Source organism: Artibeus jamaicensis, unplaced genomic scaffold (genome assembly GCF_021234435.1).
Source record: "Artibeus jamaicensis isolate MK-2021 breed Jamaican fruit bat unplaced genomic scaffold, CSHL_Jam_final contig_415, whole genome shotgun sequence".
In the NCBI taxonomy this organism is placed as follows: domain Eukaryota; kingdom Metazoa; phylum Chordata; class Mammalia; order Chiroptera; family Phyllostomidae; genus Artibeus; species Artibeus jamaicensis.
In genome coordinates, this window is record NW_026521823.1 from 41,446,954 (window position 1) to 41,462,930 (window position 15,977).

Genomic DNA, 15,977 nt, shown 5'->3' on the forward strand with positions numbered 1-15,977 from the left:
GTGTCCTCACGACAGTGGCTGTACGTCACTGCTGCCCCGAGCACTCCCGGGAGCCCCGGGTCCCAGGGCCGCCCTCTGAGGGCCGCTGCTCTGCGGGCCCCTCTAAGACTTGTGGAGAGGCGCAGGGACCAGGACGCATCCCCCGCCCGGGGCGGGAGTGGTGACGCGGACTGCACCTCCCGCAGGCCTGCTCCCGGTGATCTCCACGAAAGAGCTGTCCGGCTTCGAGCTCACCCTCAGCCCGGACGGCACGAGGGCGGCAAACCACAGGTGCTCCACCCTCCTGGATTACACCGAGGTCAAGACCCACCACGGGTTTCTGACCGAGGCCACGAAAAACCCAGAGGTGGTCGGAGAGACGTACCCCTACCAGTACAGCACGTCCCTGCGGGGGGCCAGCACCTTGCGCTTCTACCGCAGCCTGAACCTGGAGGCCTGCCTCTGGGAGTTCGAGAGCTACTACGACCTGTCGGAGCTGCTGGCCGACTGCGGGGGCACCGTCGGGACCGACGGGCAGGTACGGGCGCCGCGTCTGGGCCGCGGCCGGTCGCTGAGCGGGTGCCTCGGCAGCCCCGTCTGGAAGGGGCGCTGGACGGGCCAGGGAGCGGAAGGGACCTGGGAGGTGTGTGGCGGGAGGCGGCCGTGGCTGCCCTGAGCCTGCAGACCAATTTCTCTCCGGCTCTTTTTCTGCTGCCCTCCACCCACCCGTTCACTTGGTCGTCCGCATGCACAGATCTGCGGGGGGGGGGGGGGGGGAAGTACCATGTAACTTATGTGACCCTGACGCAGCCCCCGAAATGTGGTGGCCGCCCAGCAAACAACTGCTAGTTTAGTCTCACCCGCACCCCCAGTCCGCCAGCAGAACAGCTACAAGAGGGAAGTGTAACACTCCCGCGGCAGACGACCACGTGGTGTGGGGTTCCCTCTGCAAGGAACGTGCGAACAGGCGAACCCACAGAGGCCGAGGGTCGGCTGCTGGTCCCCGCGCCTGCGGGCAGTGGTGGGCGGGGCACGACGTTCGTCACGGGACTGGCTGCTAACGAGTAAGCAGTTCCTCTCCCTTTCTGGGGGGGTTAGAATGTCCCCAGTTGTTAGTAGCGACAGTCACACGGCTCCCTGAATGCCTTGAGTGCCAGCCATTTGTCTGCTGGAAGGGCGTTGTGGGGCGCGTGACCTGTGTCACAAAGCTGACGCAGAACTAAAGGGCGGGTAGCAGCTCTACCGTCGGGGCGGCCACTGCGCGTTCTGTGTTGCGCAGGAAGCTGGTACAGCAACAGTGCCTTCCTGCCTTCAAAATTAATGCTCTCTCTCTTTTTTTTTGACACTGTCTCTTCCCCAGCGGTGCCCGGCACCTGGTGTGCAGCCCGGCCCACGGGGTGAGCAGTGCGGACCCCGCTGACGGCTGCGATTCCCCATTTCAGGTCCTAAACCTGGTGCAGTCCTACGTGACGCTGCGGGTCCCGCTGTTCGTGTCCTACCTGTTCCACTCACCCGCGGGGGCCGGGGGCTGGCAGCACTTCGACCTGAAGGCCGAGCTGCGGCTGACTTTCGTGTACGACACGGCCATCCTGTGGAACGACGGCGTGGGCAGCCCCCCGGGGGCCGAGCTCCAAGGTGGGGCCCGCACCTGGGAGGCACCTGGCGTCTCTGACAGCAGCTAAAGCAGCAGCAACACCTCTGGGGGCAGACAACTGTTTTTGTCATGCGAAAGCATCCTGTCGGGGCTCAGGCTTTGTGTGCCGCGTGGCCGTTCGGTGCAATGCCCGCCTCTCGTGCGCCCCGAACTCTCCCATCCCCCCAAGGAGACCGGGTAAAGGGAACCCCACGGCCCAGTCTGCACAGTTCCCTGGGTTCTGGAAAAATGGGCAGCGGAAGTTCTGATTGACACAAAGAATGGGCCCAAGAGAAAAAGTTCTGCGCCTTTGATTCCGGAAACGGGAGGCACGTTTTTAAGTCCTGGGCCCGCGATAACCAGCGGTGGGGCCCTGACCGTGGTGCCGACGTGGAGAGGTGGGCTAGGCTTCCAGGGTCCTTTCTGCTGTCGAGCCCCTTGGGTCTGTGATGCTTTATCTGTGCGTTTTGGAACAACGGTGGGAACAGCCCGGCTGTGGACCCATCGGCCACTGCAGGACTGCGGTTCCGTCTCCGCGTCAGAACCGTGTGACGCGCAGTCCTGGTTGTGAAGCTGGCGGGTCCGCTGGAGAAGGAGGGCTTCCCTCTCCCGGCCGGCACCTCGAGGGGGTCTGAGCACCCTGCCCCCGTGACTTTTTATGAGCTGGAGGGAAAATACTGTCCACACTTCAGTCTCAGATCTGCCACCTCACCAATTAAAAGTACCCAAAAGCCATGCGTTGGGTACTGTGTTCAACCTGAGTGATTATTCCAGATTATTCGACATAATTCAAGGCCGTATTTCACCTTCTGACTCTCCCATCACGCGGACGCTTCTGAGAGTGCCCTGTGGCCGGAACGCTCAAAGACCGGGGGGCACGAACTCGGTCTTGGAAGGACCCCTGTAACGCGCAGTCCCTGGTCACCGACCTCTCCCCTCTTGCAGGTTCTCTGCATCCAACCAGCATGCGCATCGGTGAGGACGGCTGCTTGGTCGTGAACTTCAAGACGGAGGCTCAGTTCCACGGCTTGTTCGTGCTCTCACACCCAGGTAAGGCCCCCGCCTCAGTCACAGCCACCCCCAGGGCCCAGGGCAGGTCTCGTCGCATCCACACACACTCCAGGGGGCTTCCTCTCGAGTGGCAGCCCCGCCTTGCAGAGGAAGCATCTGGATCTGCCTGAAGGCCCGTCACGGACCAGCTGCGTCTCACATCTGCAGCGTCACCGTCGTCTGTGTAGACTTTCAGAGAAAATACAAAACTATTGAATAAATTGAAAAGAACACCACCAGGCTTATTTTAGATGACATTTTCCTTAGATAAAGCGCACACTCCGATTCCATTGTACAAAAATAATCGAATTTCAATTTGTTCAGCGAGAACTTCTGTGCTCACAGGGGCTGTCCAGGGACCACAGGACAGCTTCGATAGGGCCCGAAGCAGCAGGTCTCTGTCCTCCTTAACAGGTCTGTCCTCAGACCTGTTACCTAATGCCCGTAATTATTGGCTGTGTAATGTAACTGATGGACGGGCTGTGATTTGAATTTCAATCAGGTCGCAGGCGCTACGGTCCCAGCTCAGAGCCTTACTTAACAGAAAGGACATTTCACACAAAACAACTTGTTGACTCTGTTACCGAGACGGTTCGCATATTTGATGGGCACGATTCTGCAGATTGGCGGGAAAATCATTCTCTGGCAGCCTTTTCTGTCCTTGTTTTTTGGGGATGGAGGGAAGCACTCAGCCCTGGAGAGAACAGGGCTGAACATTTAGGAATAGAAAACGTGTCCGTGGTACTTTTATGAGACGGAACTACGAGAAGTACAGAATCAAAAAACACATTTTTTATTGCACATCTCAGTTCTGGAAAATGAGGTTGCATAGCCTTCACAGTTCCCGTCCACACGTCCACCTTCCTAATAAATGCAATCTCTGGACGTGAACTTGGGCAGTCTGCGTAAAAACGGATTCCGCGTCTGACTGGGTTCGCCCGGCTGGGTGGGCGCCGTGGACGGGGAACTCAGCTAACCAACCGCCCTGCTGCACAGGCAGTGCCTCCCCCTGGGCCTTGCCCCCCGGGCGGCAGCCTTGGACTCTGAGCCTTTTCTGCGCAGTTGCTGGGCGGGTTGCAGTGGGAAACTCGCTGAGTTAGGGACCCAAAGGCGCAGGATCTCGCCGTGGGGTCTTGGGAGAGTCACGCAGTTTCTCTCTCTCCGAAAAATGCGGCCGTGGCCCTGCTACTGTGCAGGTTCACAATGTGAATAAAAGGAAACAGTGTATCAGAAAGCACTTGTGAGAGTCCCGGCCGTCACGCGCTGTCTCTAACCTCCACGCCGTGGCTGTCCCCGGCACCTGTCCAGCCTCCCTCACCAGCTCCGTGGTCACGTCGGCCGCTCACCCGGGCCTGACCTTCTCTCTGCGCCTCCTGCGGAGTGAGCCGACCTTCAGCCAGCCAGCCCAGGAGTGGAGCTTCGTGTCCGACCTCGCGGTGAGTGGCCGCGCCTGTCCCCCGGCCCTCCTCTCCGGGGGCCTCTGACCCCACCACCGATTCCTCCGTGCCCCCCCCCCACAGGTGCGGGACTACTCAGGCAGCTACTCGGTGACGCTGCTGCCCTGCACGGCGCCGTTGCATCAGGGGTACCACCTGCCCGTCACCTGCAGCCCCGGAGAGCCTGTCACCTTTGACCTTGACATCCGATTCCAGCAGGTGTGTCCCCGAATTGTTTCCCCACGACTGGCAGGCTCCCACTTTGTTACTGGTTTGGTTTACTTGCATCTGTTAAAAGAAATTCACACAAGGATTTGGATTCCTGCATCCTGGGAGGAAAGAAGGAAGTCAGGGAGGGAGGGCGGAGGAATGAATTGTCCTTCGTCGACGGAGGTCCAGCCTGTACACCGTAACGCAAGCGCAGGAAGAGCTACTTTTCCCTCACCTCTCCCTGGAGTTTGCCGCCCCGCAGACTGGGGAGTCGTCCCGAGTTCTGTTCGTCTCCATCTTGTTTTCGGTCTTCACGAAGAACCTCAAAGTACCTAACTGCCGTGTATTCCAAGAGACATGACGGCCCTTGGTGTCCAAGGCCCCCACCAAACGTCGGCCTGCCCCCGACCGGACGTTTGCGAGGCCCTGCTGGGCCCCGATAAGACAGCGGGAGTGGCTCAAGCAGTGCTCTTTGGTGTCTGTCCCTCGGGAGAAAATGTCACCTGGCCGGTCCCGCCTCCTCGGGGAGGACAAAGCTCCCCAAGTTGGTTCGGGTGTTTAGTGTTTTACACGTCCACCTGCAGCCAGTGTGCGTGTCTGTGCGGGATGTGTGTGCACGCCCTGAACCACCACAGCACGTAACCGGCCCTGACCCTCGGTTTCAGGTCAGTGACCCCGTGGCGGCGGAGTTCGGCCTGAACACCCACATGCGCCTGTTCTCCGAGAAGAGCCTCTGGTTGTCCGATGGGTCCGTGGGCTTCGGGCAGGAGGGCGACGTGGCGTTTGCAGAAGGTACGGCTTTGCAGACGGGAGGCCCGCGCCGTGTCCCACACGCCGCGTCTGCGCCTCACGTTGCTGGGGTTGTGTTTGAGGGGGAACATCGTACCCTCTGTACGGTTTGGAGAATACACCGGGGTGTCCGTCACCGTGGCAGAGCGGGGTACGGGTCGCTGGGTGACTGTGTCTGGAGAAGGGAATCTCTCTTTTCCTTACCTGAGTGGTTTTGGGAACAAGTTCGTTTATTTTTTCTTGAATGTATTTTCCAGTTTTACAGACTCAAATGTTGCAGCCACACGGGGTTGTCAGTGCCGTGGGGGCCGGCACTGTGGCTTTCCCACGCGGCCCCGGCCGAGTATCCGGCACCTCGGGTCGGAGGTCAGCAGGGAGCGTCCTTAAAGCCTCCTTCACAGTCAGATGAAGTTCATTCAGCTTTTTACTGATGTTTTTTTACTGTTAGCCTATAATGTATTAGTCTGCATCTTGCCGACTAATTTATTTGTGTAAACTACACTTTAACCACATGAGCTAACACAGAGGTTAAGGTGTAGCCGAGACGTGAGGTCATTGCCATGGTCGGCTGGTCACTCGAGAGCCAACACACATTCAGGCCCCTGTGGCCATTCTGCCGCGCGGCCACACCGAAGGCCCTGGAGTGACCCAGATCCGGGAGGGACACTTAAAGGTCTTTGACACTTGACGCCACCCTAAGAAGAGAAGGAAGTTCTCTCTAGGGTCCTCAGTGTCGTCAGAAATCACTCCCAGGGCCGCGTAGACCCGCCCCCCACGACCCCAGGGCGACACCCTGCGCCTCTGTGCCAGGTGACGTCATCTACGGCCGCGTCATGGTGGACCCCGTCCAGAACCTGGGTGACTCCTTCCGCTGCAGCGTGGAGAAGGTGTTCCTGTGTGCCGGGGCCGACGGCTACGTCCCCAAGTACAGCCCGAGGGACGCGGAGTACGGCTGCCTGGCCGACTCGGCCTCGCTCCTGCACAGGTTCAAGATCGTGGTAAGTGCGCACTCCGCCAGGACGCAGGGGCTGCGCGCCTCCTCCTGTGACTGCGTCATAGAACCGCCGGCCCGGAGAACCACCAGGGCGGCAGCTGAGCAAAACTCCCGAGACTGAGGACGCAGGAAGGAGCCACGGGGAGGCTGGCGGGAGGGGCAGGGAGACAGAGCCGCCGGCCCCACACCAGGGGCAGTGGCGAAGAACAGGGGAGGCACCCCGGCCGACGCGGCTCAGCCGGTTGAGCGTCATCCCTCAGAGCGAAGAATAGGGAAGGGTGTCTTGGCTGTCCAGGGTCCCCCGGAGGAGAAAGGGGTTCCCGCCCCACATGAGAACCAGTGTTAAAAGGAGGGGCCCCCACAGCAGGAGGCTGTGACGTCGGCAGGGATTCCTGCCAGGCCGACCGAGGGCTGCCGCGGCCCCCGTGAGGTGGTCCTTCAAAGGGCCCGCGCGCAGACCCACTTGCTCACGTCCCCCCAAAGCTCCAGTGAAGGGACAGGGACCTGTGGGGGTTGTGTCGCTGCAGGACGGGGGCTGGAGAGACAGCTTCCCGAGACTGAAGTGCCGGTGGGCGTCACTGTCCCTTTGCCAAGGCGTCCCCCACACAGCCAGCAGGGGCGGGGCAGGGCCCGCTGACCCCGCTAGCGCCACCCAGCTCACCCATTTTTTCAAAAATGGCCAAAGGACCTGAGTAGACACTTCTCCAAAGAGGACATGCAGGTGTCCAATAAACATATTGAAAGATGCTCAACGTCACTAACCATCAGAGAGATGCAAATTAAAACCACAGCGAGGTACCACCTCACACCTGTCAGAATGGCCATCGTCAATGGATCTACCAACGACAGGTGCTGGTGAGGACGTGGAGGAAACATTAGAGATACTGAGACCGCCTGACGGTCTCCAAACAGGAGGGGCCGGGGGGACGGGTGAAGAAGCGAAGGAGCGAGAAGCACCAGTCGGTGGTTACAGAGCGGTCTCCGGTGCGTGCAGTGCAGCGCAGGGAAATGCAGTCGACAGTGTCGTCATCACTACATCTGGTGCCAGGCGGGTGCTAGTCTCATGGGGGCACCTTGTAAGGTGAATGTCTGGCCGCCCTGCCGTGCACCTGAAACTAATACCACATTGAACATCGACTGCGACGGAAAACTAGATGTTTTTAATTGGGGTAATGGCTTCAACCCAAACGATGAACTGGGAACATTATTCAGAGTTAAGCATTTTCCTCTCAACTTCCACACGATAGCATCTTTTCAGGGGAAACTAAACAGCCACATTCTGTGGTCATTTGTCCTTTCGCCAAATCTGCCAGGACGACGCCGGAGTCGGCATTTCCCACGGAAACCCCCCTTTTCTTTTTCGCCTCAAGGACAAAGCGCAGCCGGAGACACAGGCCACCAGTTTCGGAAACGTCCGGTTCAACGCCAAGCTGGCGGAGGACGACCCTGAAGCTGTGCCGCTGGTGAACCAGCCGGGATCCGACGGATTTAAAGTGGACTCGACGCCCCTCTTCCAGGTGGGCCGGCGACCAGCTCACCTAGAGTAGCTGCGGGACCGCCCGCAGGTCACCCGGCCGGCTCAGCGGCACAGGGCACACGGCAGGGCTCGATTGCATTTGGCATTGGGGGACGCACGTCCATCACGGCCAGCCCCACCGGGCCCGGGTGCGCACCCCAAAAACTCCAGCTCGTCTTGTTGTGCCTGTTAACGTGTGTTGTAAAGTCCGTGTGCGCCGAGGCCCTCGTTCAGCACAGGAGTCCCAGGCTGATGCGGGGGCGGGGGGGGGGGCATCGGCTTTCCTCACTCAGCAGGTCCTGCCTGCTGGCCCCTGGTGACCATCCCGCCACAGTGGTCTCGTTGGAGCCGTGGGGCTCAGCTAGACAGCCAGGCAGGGCCTGTGAATCCCTGTCCTCCAGGACCTTGTGATCCAAGACAGAAAACTGTGACCTGGGGGTGGACAGGACAAAGGGGCGCAGGAAGCAGACAAGGGGACACATTCTGAGATGGGGTCACACCGAGTCCTTGGGGAAACTGTACTTTCTAGGACAGTAACTGAGAAGTGTTCAGACGGAATTGGTTGGAGCAACGTGTTGACTTTATTTTTAGAGAGGGAGGGAGGGAGGGAGGGAGAAAGGGAGAGAAACATCCATGTGTGGTTGCCTCTCATGCGCCCCCTACTGGGGACCTGGCTTACAACCCAGGCCTGTGCCCTGACTGGGAATCAAACCAGCAACCCTTTGGTTCACAGGCTGGTGTTCAATCCACTGAGCCACACCAGCCAGGGCTAAAGAGAGAATCTTAAGGAGGCACATCTGTTAGGAAGAACTGTGTGTGTGTGTGTGTGTGTGTGTGTGTGTGTGTGTGTGTGTGTGTTGTTACTGTCAACTCGAAGCATTTGTTCTCTTCTGAACCTCGCAGGCTCCCAAGAGCCGTCAGTAAATCCCTTCTTCCCACTGGTCCCGAAAAAGAACAGTGTCCTCTGGTCGTTGGGTGAATGTACAGCAAGATGCACCAGAAACAAGGCCCAGACCCCGGGGGTCTGAGTTCTACTCCTGCCCCGCCACTCACTGGCTGAGCGGCTGACAGGGGTCGCGTCACTTAACCACTGAGCGTTGGTGGGAAGTTGGACGTCTGAAGTTGTCCCCGGACATTCTAGGGTGACGGGGCAGACGACCGAGTACCTGCCCGCACATCCGCCTTTCACTGCGGCACGAGCGCTGGGCAGAAAGCCTTGCCCTGGCCACAGGGGCAACGCTGGTTCCGTGGACTAACCCCACGGGCCCAGTCAGATCAGCACCCACTGCCTCAGCCGCCAGCGTCTCCGGGAGACGCTCGGGACCGGCTTACACAGCTGTCGCCTTTCTGACGGACAGAGTTGTGTCTTGCAGGTCGCCGTGGGCCGCGAGTGGTACATACACGCCATCTACACGGTGAGATCCAGAGACGGCACCGCCGGCGGCATCGGCAAGAGGAGCGTGCAGCGGCAGCACCACTGGGTCGGGGCGGCCCCGAGTGGGGGGCGGAGGAGGGCCCGGCGCACCCCGCCGCTGGTGTGGGAGATCGGGGCGGAAAAGGGCCGGGGGACAGACATCCAGCACATCGCCCTGGACCGCACCCGTGAGAAGCAGGTCCCCGAGGGAAGAAGGGTCCCCGCACACGGCGCCCCCCCGCGGGAGCCCCACGGCCCCCTGCCCGAGGTCGGCCTGGCCGTGGTCATGGGCGGCCTCACCGTGGGGCTGCTGGCCCTGGGCCTCGGCGCCGTCGCCGCTGCCCTGCTGTGCCGGAGCAGGGCCCGCAGGAAGGAGGCCCCCCAGGGCTCCGGCAGCAGCAGGGAGCCCATGATGCCCCCGCAGAGCAGCGTCCCCAGCGACAGCTCCGAGGTCTGATGGCCGTGGGGACACGTGCCCCATTCCTCAAGTGCCTCCGACTTAAGACACTAGAAACCCAAATGCCTCTGGAAGCGCAGGGGACCGGGGACATGTGCGCCCCAGCCGCCTCCAGGAGCCGACTGAGCTCGCAGACCAGGAGTGAGTCCTGTCTGCGCCTTCACACCTCAGCGGACAGTTCGGACCTCGGGCCGCGTCCCCCCTCCCGCCCGGGCAGCGCAGCCCCAAGCCCACACTCACGCAGAGCCCGGGCAGCGGTGTCCTCCGCTCGGCTCAGGCGCTGGCGAGCCTCCGAGAAGTGCCACAGGCTCGTGCGCCTTACGCACGCGGAGGTGCAGTTGTCACAGGGCTTCCTGGTCGTGTGACAGTTTATTCCTGGAAGAGGTTCGGTCGGGGGTCTGGGGGCCTAGTAAACACACTGGTGATCGCGACGAGCTTTCCACGGGGGGAAGGCAGCAAAGCACCATGGCCAGGGCGACGCGGCCCGCAGACCCCCCTCTGGGGAGGGAGCAGAGGGAGGTTAGAAGGCAAGGGACTCACTCACTTGCGTTGGAACCGTTTCTTTTCTTCGTCAGACCGGCCTCGTTCCACGTGCTCATTTCATTTGAGAGTCACCCAGAGAAAACGGGTTACGTGAGGGAGAGACGCCGAATGGAGGCTGCTCTGGTCTGGTGCAAAGTGAGAAGTGGCGCTGAGTTCTCGCACGGTGTTACACCTCACTGGTGCTCCCTATTTACGGGAACTGGCAGGGGTGACAGTTCGATGACACGGAGGTGCCACAGGACAGGTTCACATCCGCACGACAGTGCCCTTCAGGACTGAACCCACAGGTGGCGGGAGCAGCGGTGTGCGGAGGAGGAACGTGTCTGTTAAGAGGACACGTGGCGTGAGGTCAGGCCTCAGCAGCGCCCTCGCGCGGCCGCTCCGGCACTGCAGCTGCCGCCGGAGCCGCCCCTCCAGCCTCCGCGGCAAACCTGTCTGTCACCCGGAGACGGAGACGGTCTCGGTGGCGGCCAGCATCGTCCGTCACATTCTCCTCCAACCCGAAAGCCAGTACAGGGTCGCTCTCTGGCGTCTTCCGTTGAGTAACCCACGCGCTGCGTCCCTCTAGGATCTCAGCATGTAATGGGTGACGCCGCGGACCACATTGAAAACCAAGGACTGGGCCGAGTGAACGTCCATGGCAAGGCTCCCGTTTCTTCCGGGGAAAGGTGCTTTTTCACCAAAGGGCAGAAATCGTGCTCGGAAAGGGCCGATGCCTGCAGCTGGGTCGGCCGTCTCTGAAAGGCTGGTAGTTCTGCGAGCACAAATCCGCCCGGGGAGGAGCAGCCACCAGAGTCCCCTCCGTCTGCTGAGTCCCCTCCGTCTGCTGAGTCCCCTCCGTGAGAACAGGAGTGTCCCTGTTCGAAGTCTTTGTGAGGAACAGAGTGTTCTGGTGACTTTCAGCCATGCACACGCAACACCTGACCCTTCAGTCAGGGCCACGGACCCCGTTTCCCCTCGATTGTCCAGTTAAACAGTGACAGCAGCCAATAAATCACAACTGTACCTGTTTTTGGTCAGATCAACAAAAACTACATTTTTGGGTGTGCCACAGAATTTGAGAAATTAGTTTATGTGCCATGAGGTGACAGAGGGTGAACGTCCCTGGAGCAGGCTGTGTTCCGCTTCCATCAGGTCACCTGCCTTTCAGACCCCCAAGGACTTACATGAGTAGAAAGTGCCAGCCCTGGCGGGTGTGGCTCAGTGGGTTGAGCGCTGGCCTACAAACCAAAGGGCCACCAGTTCCATTCCCAGTTGGGGCACATGCCTGGGTTGCAGGCCAGGTCCCCAGTAGGGGGCGCCCAAGAGGCAACCACACATTCTCTCCCTCTCTTCCCCCCTCCTTCCCCTACTCCTTCCCCTCCAAAAATAAATAACGTCTTTAAAAAAACAACAGTAACCCCAGATGGAGGAATGCTAAAGTAACAATAACGTGAAATACAGTGGCATTTAGATTTTAAAAGTCGGAAATTTGACTTCTGCTACTATTTTGAAATATTTAGTATTGACTCAGAAACCGATTTAGTCTTTTAATAAGAAAAAGAAAAATATTTAAAGATGCATATGTTTTGCAAATTTGAAATTTCTGTAGCTGTATTTGAAAACAAGTGTGTCGTGGTTCTTTAAAACTCGTTTTTCCTGGCCACGCCAGCAAGAACAAAACAACAGAAGCAGGTCAGCAGGAGTCTTCACTGACCGCTTCTCGAAGGGTGGGATGCAAACCTTCCAGCATCCACTTTGCCACAGCTTAGGAAAGTGTGATTTGGCCGGAAACTGTACTCACGGCGGGCACCACACACACACACACACACACATGCACCTGAGTATGAAAATAGCCAAACATCTTACTTTCATTAAAAGACCCCAAGAACATAGTTTTAATAGGAATGGCTGAGACGAAGATTTTTCAGGGAGGTCAGCACAAGGCCACTGTGAAGACAGTCGTGGGAGTTTCTTTGACGTTCACTCAAAGGCTCATGGGTTTTCTTACAGTGTTTTCCCTAAAATCGATTTTGGTATCGCCCGGTAATTAGGCAAGATTTTTCAGGAAATACTATCCACAGGCTCTTACTGTCCCTTGTCATCTATTCCTCCTTGTTTCCTTATTCTTTCACGGTAAGAACAAAAGAATTTGGGTAGTTATTTTCATTTTGGTAAGAGATTTTAAAAGAGAAGTGTGTGCTGTGTTCCTCTAGCTTTGAGTAGAAAGATTACACAGAAAACTTTATTAAATTTACTGGGGTGACATTGTCTAATAATATTATATAAGTTTCGAGTGTGCAACTCCATATACATCGTCTATATATTGCAATGTGTTCACCACCCAAAACGTTTAAATAAGCAAAGAAGGTTGGTACTCCCTCTTGGACTACGGTTGATAAAATATACTGATGTGAGATTCTCTCTTTTGGTTTTATCTTATTGGCAGAAAAATCCAAACCTTGAATTTGCAAACTTTAAACAAGAAGTTGTGTTTTCCTGTCTTTTAAAGTGCATTTATTTCCTTTCCCTGATACTTGTGATTTTTAGTGTTGTATTCTTCTAAGAATAACAACAAAAACTCTGAAAACGACATCTTCCTCCCTCCCTGCCCTCCTCCTCCTCCTCCTTTTCCTACTCCCTCCCTCCCTCCTCCCCACCATCTTTCTCTAAAATCAATGAAACCTGTCCTCGAATGAGGACTAAAAAGTAAGAAATTGTGAACCTACGTGGATCAGAAATGAGGGCTAGACCCACAGAGTCAGTATAATTCACTAAAGGATTCACAGCCCGTGGACGGGTCAGAAATCCTACCAATATAATCAGGTTCCGGGGGGAACAGAAGCCACGAACCCCGGGCAGAGCGTAACTCCCGTTGGCGTTTCCGCAGCTGAGGCCTGTGTTGCCGGCGGGCGTGCGAGGGGAGCGCAAAGAGCTGCGAGCCGGTGCGGTAGGTTGGGGCGTGGGGGGGGGGGCTGCATGGAGAATGCGAGTGGGGCGTGCGGGGCGTGGGCAGGGTGTGTGCCCACTCGCGGGCCTGCTGCCCCAGCCCTGGACACAGTGCGAAACCCCGCCTTCCGGAACCCGAAGGTTTGGAACTGAAGCCAGAAGGGGAACGGAAGGCTGTACGGTCCCGCGTCCCCCTCCGCGCAGTGGCCCCCGGACGCCGTCGTGGGTCGTGGGTGGTTCTCGGCGTCGCGTAGGAAAGAGTTCGAAGCCCGAGTCCAGGTGACCGCGAGGCTACACTTATTAAAACTGGGGACAGTGAAACAAGGCGGGGCCTCCCGGAGAGGAGGCGACAGCAGAGCCCGAGCGGTCAAAGAACGGGGGTCCTTGCGAACAGGTTCGGGGGGGTCAGCCTGGGGGAGCTGCCGCTGCCCTTTGCTCTCCTGGTTGCCAGTCTCCGGGGTCCCTTAGAGCTTAAGGGGTGCGGGCCTGGGGGGAGGAAGGGGGAGGGGAAAGGTGCAGGCAGACTCCTGGGGGGGAGGGAGAGCTGGCTGGTCCTTCCTCCCAGAGCGCAGGTGGCAAACACCTGACCCATGGGCCGAACCGGCCTCCACCTTGTTTTAACCCCGTGGCAGCGCCGAGCTCCTTGCCCCTAGTTAAGGAGCAGTTACAGCCATACAGTCCTGAAGTTACATTTGGCCCTTTGAAGGCAACCGAGAGGCCGATGTGGCCCCCGGTGAAAATGAGTTGGACACCCCTGTGACCTAAGCTTTTAAGGGCGGATCTCATTTGAGCATGCAGCAGCTCTCCAGGTGTGACCGCTTAGGGGCGTGGCCTCCTCTGATTGGCTGGTTGGCAGGTCATTAGTCAATGCAGCTAGTCCAGACCAGCCCAGGCATCTCCCACCTGGTTCTTCTGCTTTTTCGGGCCTGGAGCTGAAACACTTGAGTGGGAGCTGTTGCCTCTGGCGGGAGGGGCTAGTTTCTCGCCCTGCCCGGCGCCCTCTGCACCTGGCTGTAAATTGCTCTGCCAGTGTGTTCAGCTCTGCCTCAGTTTCCTTGTTCTGCTTGCCAAGAAATTTTCCCAGCTTCCCACAAGGACTTAGGAGTCGGGCCTGGCTTTGAATCCTAACCCCCCCACCCACTGGCTGAAGGGCCTCGGGCAGGTTACGTAGCCGCTGGTGAGCGCTTTCTCCTCTGCACGGGAAGGACGGGTCTCAGCACCAGGAAGGCCGAGTGAGCACTGTGCGACGCACGGCCGGCGACGCACGGCCGGCGACGCACGGCCGACGTTCAGTAAATGGACGCGAGGAAATCGCAGCCCATCGCTGGAAACAGACCCCAAAGGAAAACTGCACCATAGCAACAAAATAATCTCTGACAAAACAACTTTTAATATTTTTTAAAGATTTTATTTGTTAGAGAGAGGGGGAGGGAGAAACATGAGTGTGTGGTTGCCTCTCGTGCGTCCCCTACTGGGGTCCTGGCCTGCAGCCCAAGCATGTGCCCTGCCTGGGAATCGAACCAGTGACCCTTTCACTCACAGGCCCGCACTCAATCCACCGAGCTACCCCAGCCAGGGCCACAGCAGTTTTTTCAATACATCACACCTACATTCTATGATTTCTTTATTTTTAACACATTTTTTTCTTTTGGAGGGGATAGAGTTTACAAACAATCATTGATCACTGGTGGAATCATTGATCGCTAGTGGAATTAGCCGCGGAGTGAAACTGTTTGCAGGCTGAGGACCTCCCGGTTAACTTACCAAGTTTTGGAGGCAAACAAGCTGGGCGGGTGGAGACAGACAGCTGAGTGCAATCTGCCCCAGGCACACGTGTGCCTTTCTTATGTGTTTTAAAGATTTTAAAGGGGGAGGGAGCTAGAGAGGGAGAGAAACATCAGTGCGTGGTTGCCTCTCCAGTGCCCCCCACCGGGAACCTGGCCCACAGACCAGGCATGTGCTCTGGCTGGGACACGAACCAAAGACCCTTTGGTTCGCAGACCGGGCGCTCAGTCCACTGAGCTACATACACTCTGGTCCCCACGGGCTTTTTAAAACGTCACAGTAAAATGCTTCCACCTGCTCAACAGAGGGAGGACACCTGTTCCCAACACTTGAAGTCTTTGGGTTTTCAGTCCCTAGCAGACTTGACGGGCAGCAATGCTGCTCAGTGGCGGTAGGTGGCGCCAGAGACCACGTCCTGTAGTTAAAGCTCGGCCGGTCGTTCTGCATCGCAGGTCCCGAGCGACACCTGCGGCGGCGGCGAGGGGCGCGCGGGCGGGCCCTGGGGCCGGAACCTGGAACTCGAAGGCTCGTGGTGGGTCGCTCTTCGTCCCCAAATCTCTCATGACTGAGGCTGAACTCTAACATTAGGACCCCGCGGTTCCCTCCGGGGGCCACAGGAGCACCACTCTGGGTCTCGGTGGGGTTTCCGGGACGGAGAGAAGAAGCCGAGTATCTGCTCCCACAGGTTCATTTTCTGTCCTCTCGCACTTGCCCTCCCACGTTCCAACTCCACTCACTCCCCAGGTCATTTTCGCCGTCAAAGTGGTGATGAAGAGCTCCGTTTCTCTTCCTCGTTGCCCTGGCACTATTTGGGGCCGTCTAGTTGTCCTACTTCAAGAGCCGAACAGACCCCACCGCCCGACCCCCACCGCCCTGTGGCTCCGTGGATAGAGTGTGGGCCTCCAAACCAAAGGATGGTAGTTCGATTCCCAGTCAGGGCACATGCCTGGGTTGCAGACCAGTTCCGAGCAGGGGACGCACGAAATGCAACCACACATTGATATTTCTCTCCCTCTCTCCTTCCCTTCCCCTCTAAAAATAAAATCTTTCTTTTTAAAGGTGGGATTAATGGATCTTATGTCCATGTTTACATAAAAAATTTAGAGGTATAAAATATCATTATACTCCGAATTTAGATTTCCCCAAACCTTAATGATGCTGAGCAATTTTTGTGTGGCTATTTATAATGCATTGTTTCTTTTCTGTGATTTGCACACACGACTTTTGATCTTTTAGTTTTTCA

At 57.8% G+C, this 15,977-nt stretch overlaps 1 protein-coding gene across 2 annotated transcripts in view; it reads left to right on the forward strand.

Annotated features, from left to right (window-relative positions):
- Positions 1-12,509, forward strand: part of FREM2 (FRAS1 related extracellular matrix 2) — a 101,024-nt gene extending 88,515 nt beyond the window's left edge. The window contains exons 16-24 of one of the 2 annotated variants that reach the window (XM_053665564.1): positions 186-517; positions 1,422-1,614; positions 2,558-2,662; positions 3,971-4,098; positions 4,183-4,317; positions 4,974-5,100; positions 5,908-6,095; positions 7,462-7,608; positions 8,981-12,509. In XM_053665564.1, coding sequence (XP_053521539.1) covers positions 186-517; positions 1,422-1,614; positions 2,558-2,662; positions 3,971-4,098; positions 4,183-4,317; positions 4,974-5,100; positions 5,908-6,095; positions 7,462-7,608; positions 8,981-9,478 — 1,853 coding nt within the window. In that variant the 3' untranslated portion in view covers positions 9,479-12,509. The remainder of the gene's footprint in view (positions 1-185; positions 518-1,421; positions 1,615-2,557; positions 2,663-3,970; positions 4,099-4,182; positions 4,318-4,973; positions 5,101-5,907; positions 6,096-7,461; positions 7,609-8,980) is intronic. The other variant, XM_053665565.1, reaches the window with a different exon arrangement.
- Positions 12,510-15,977: the final 3,468 nt, after the last annotated feature.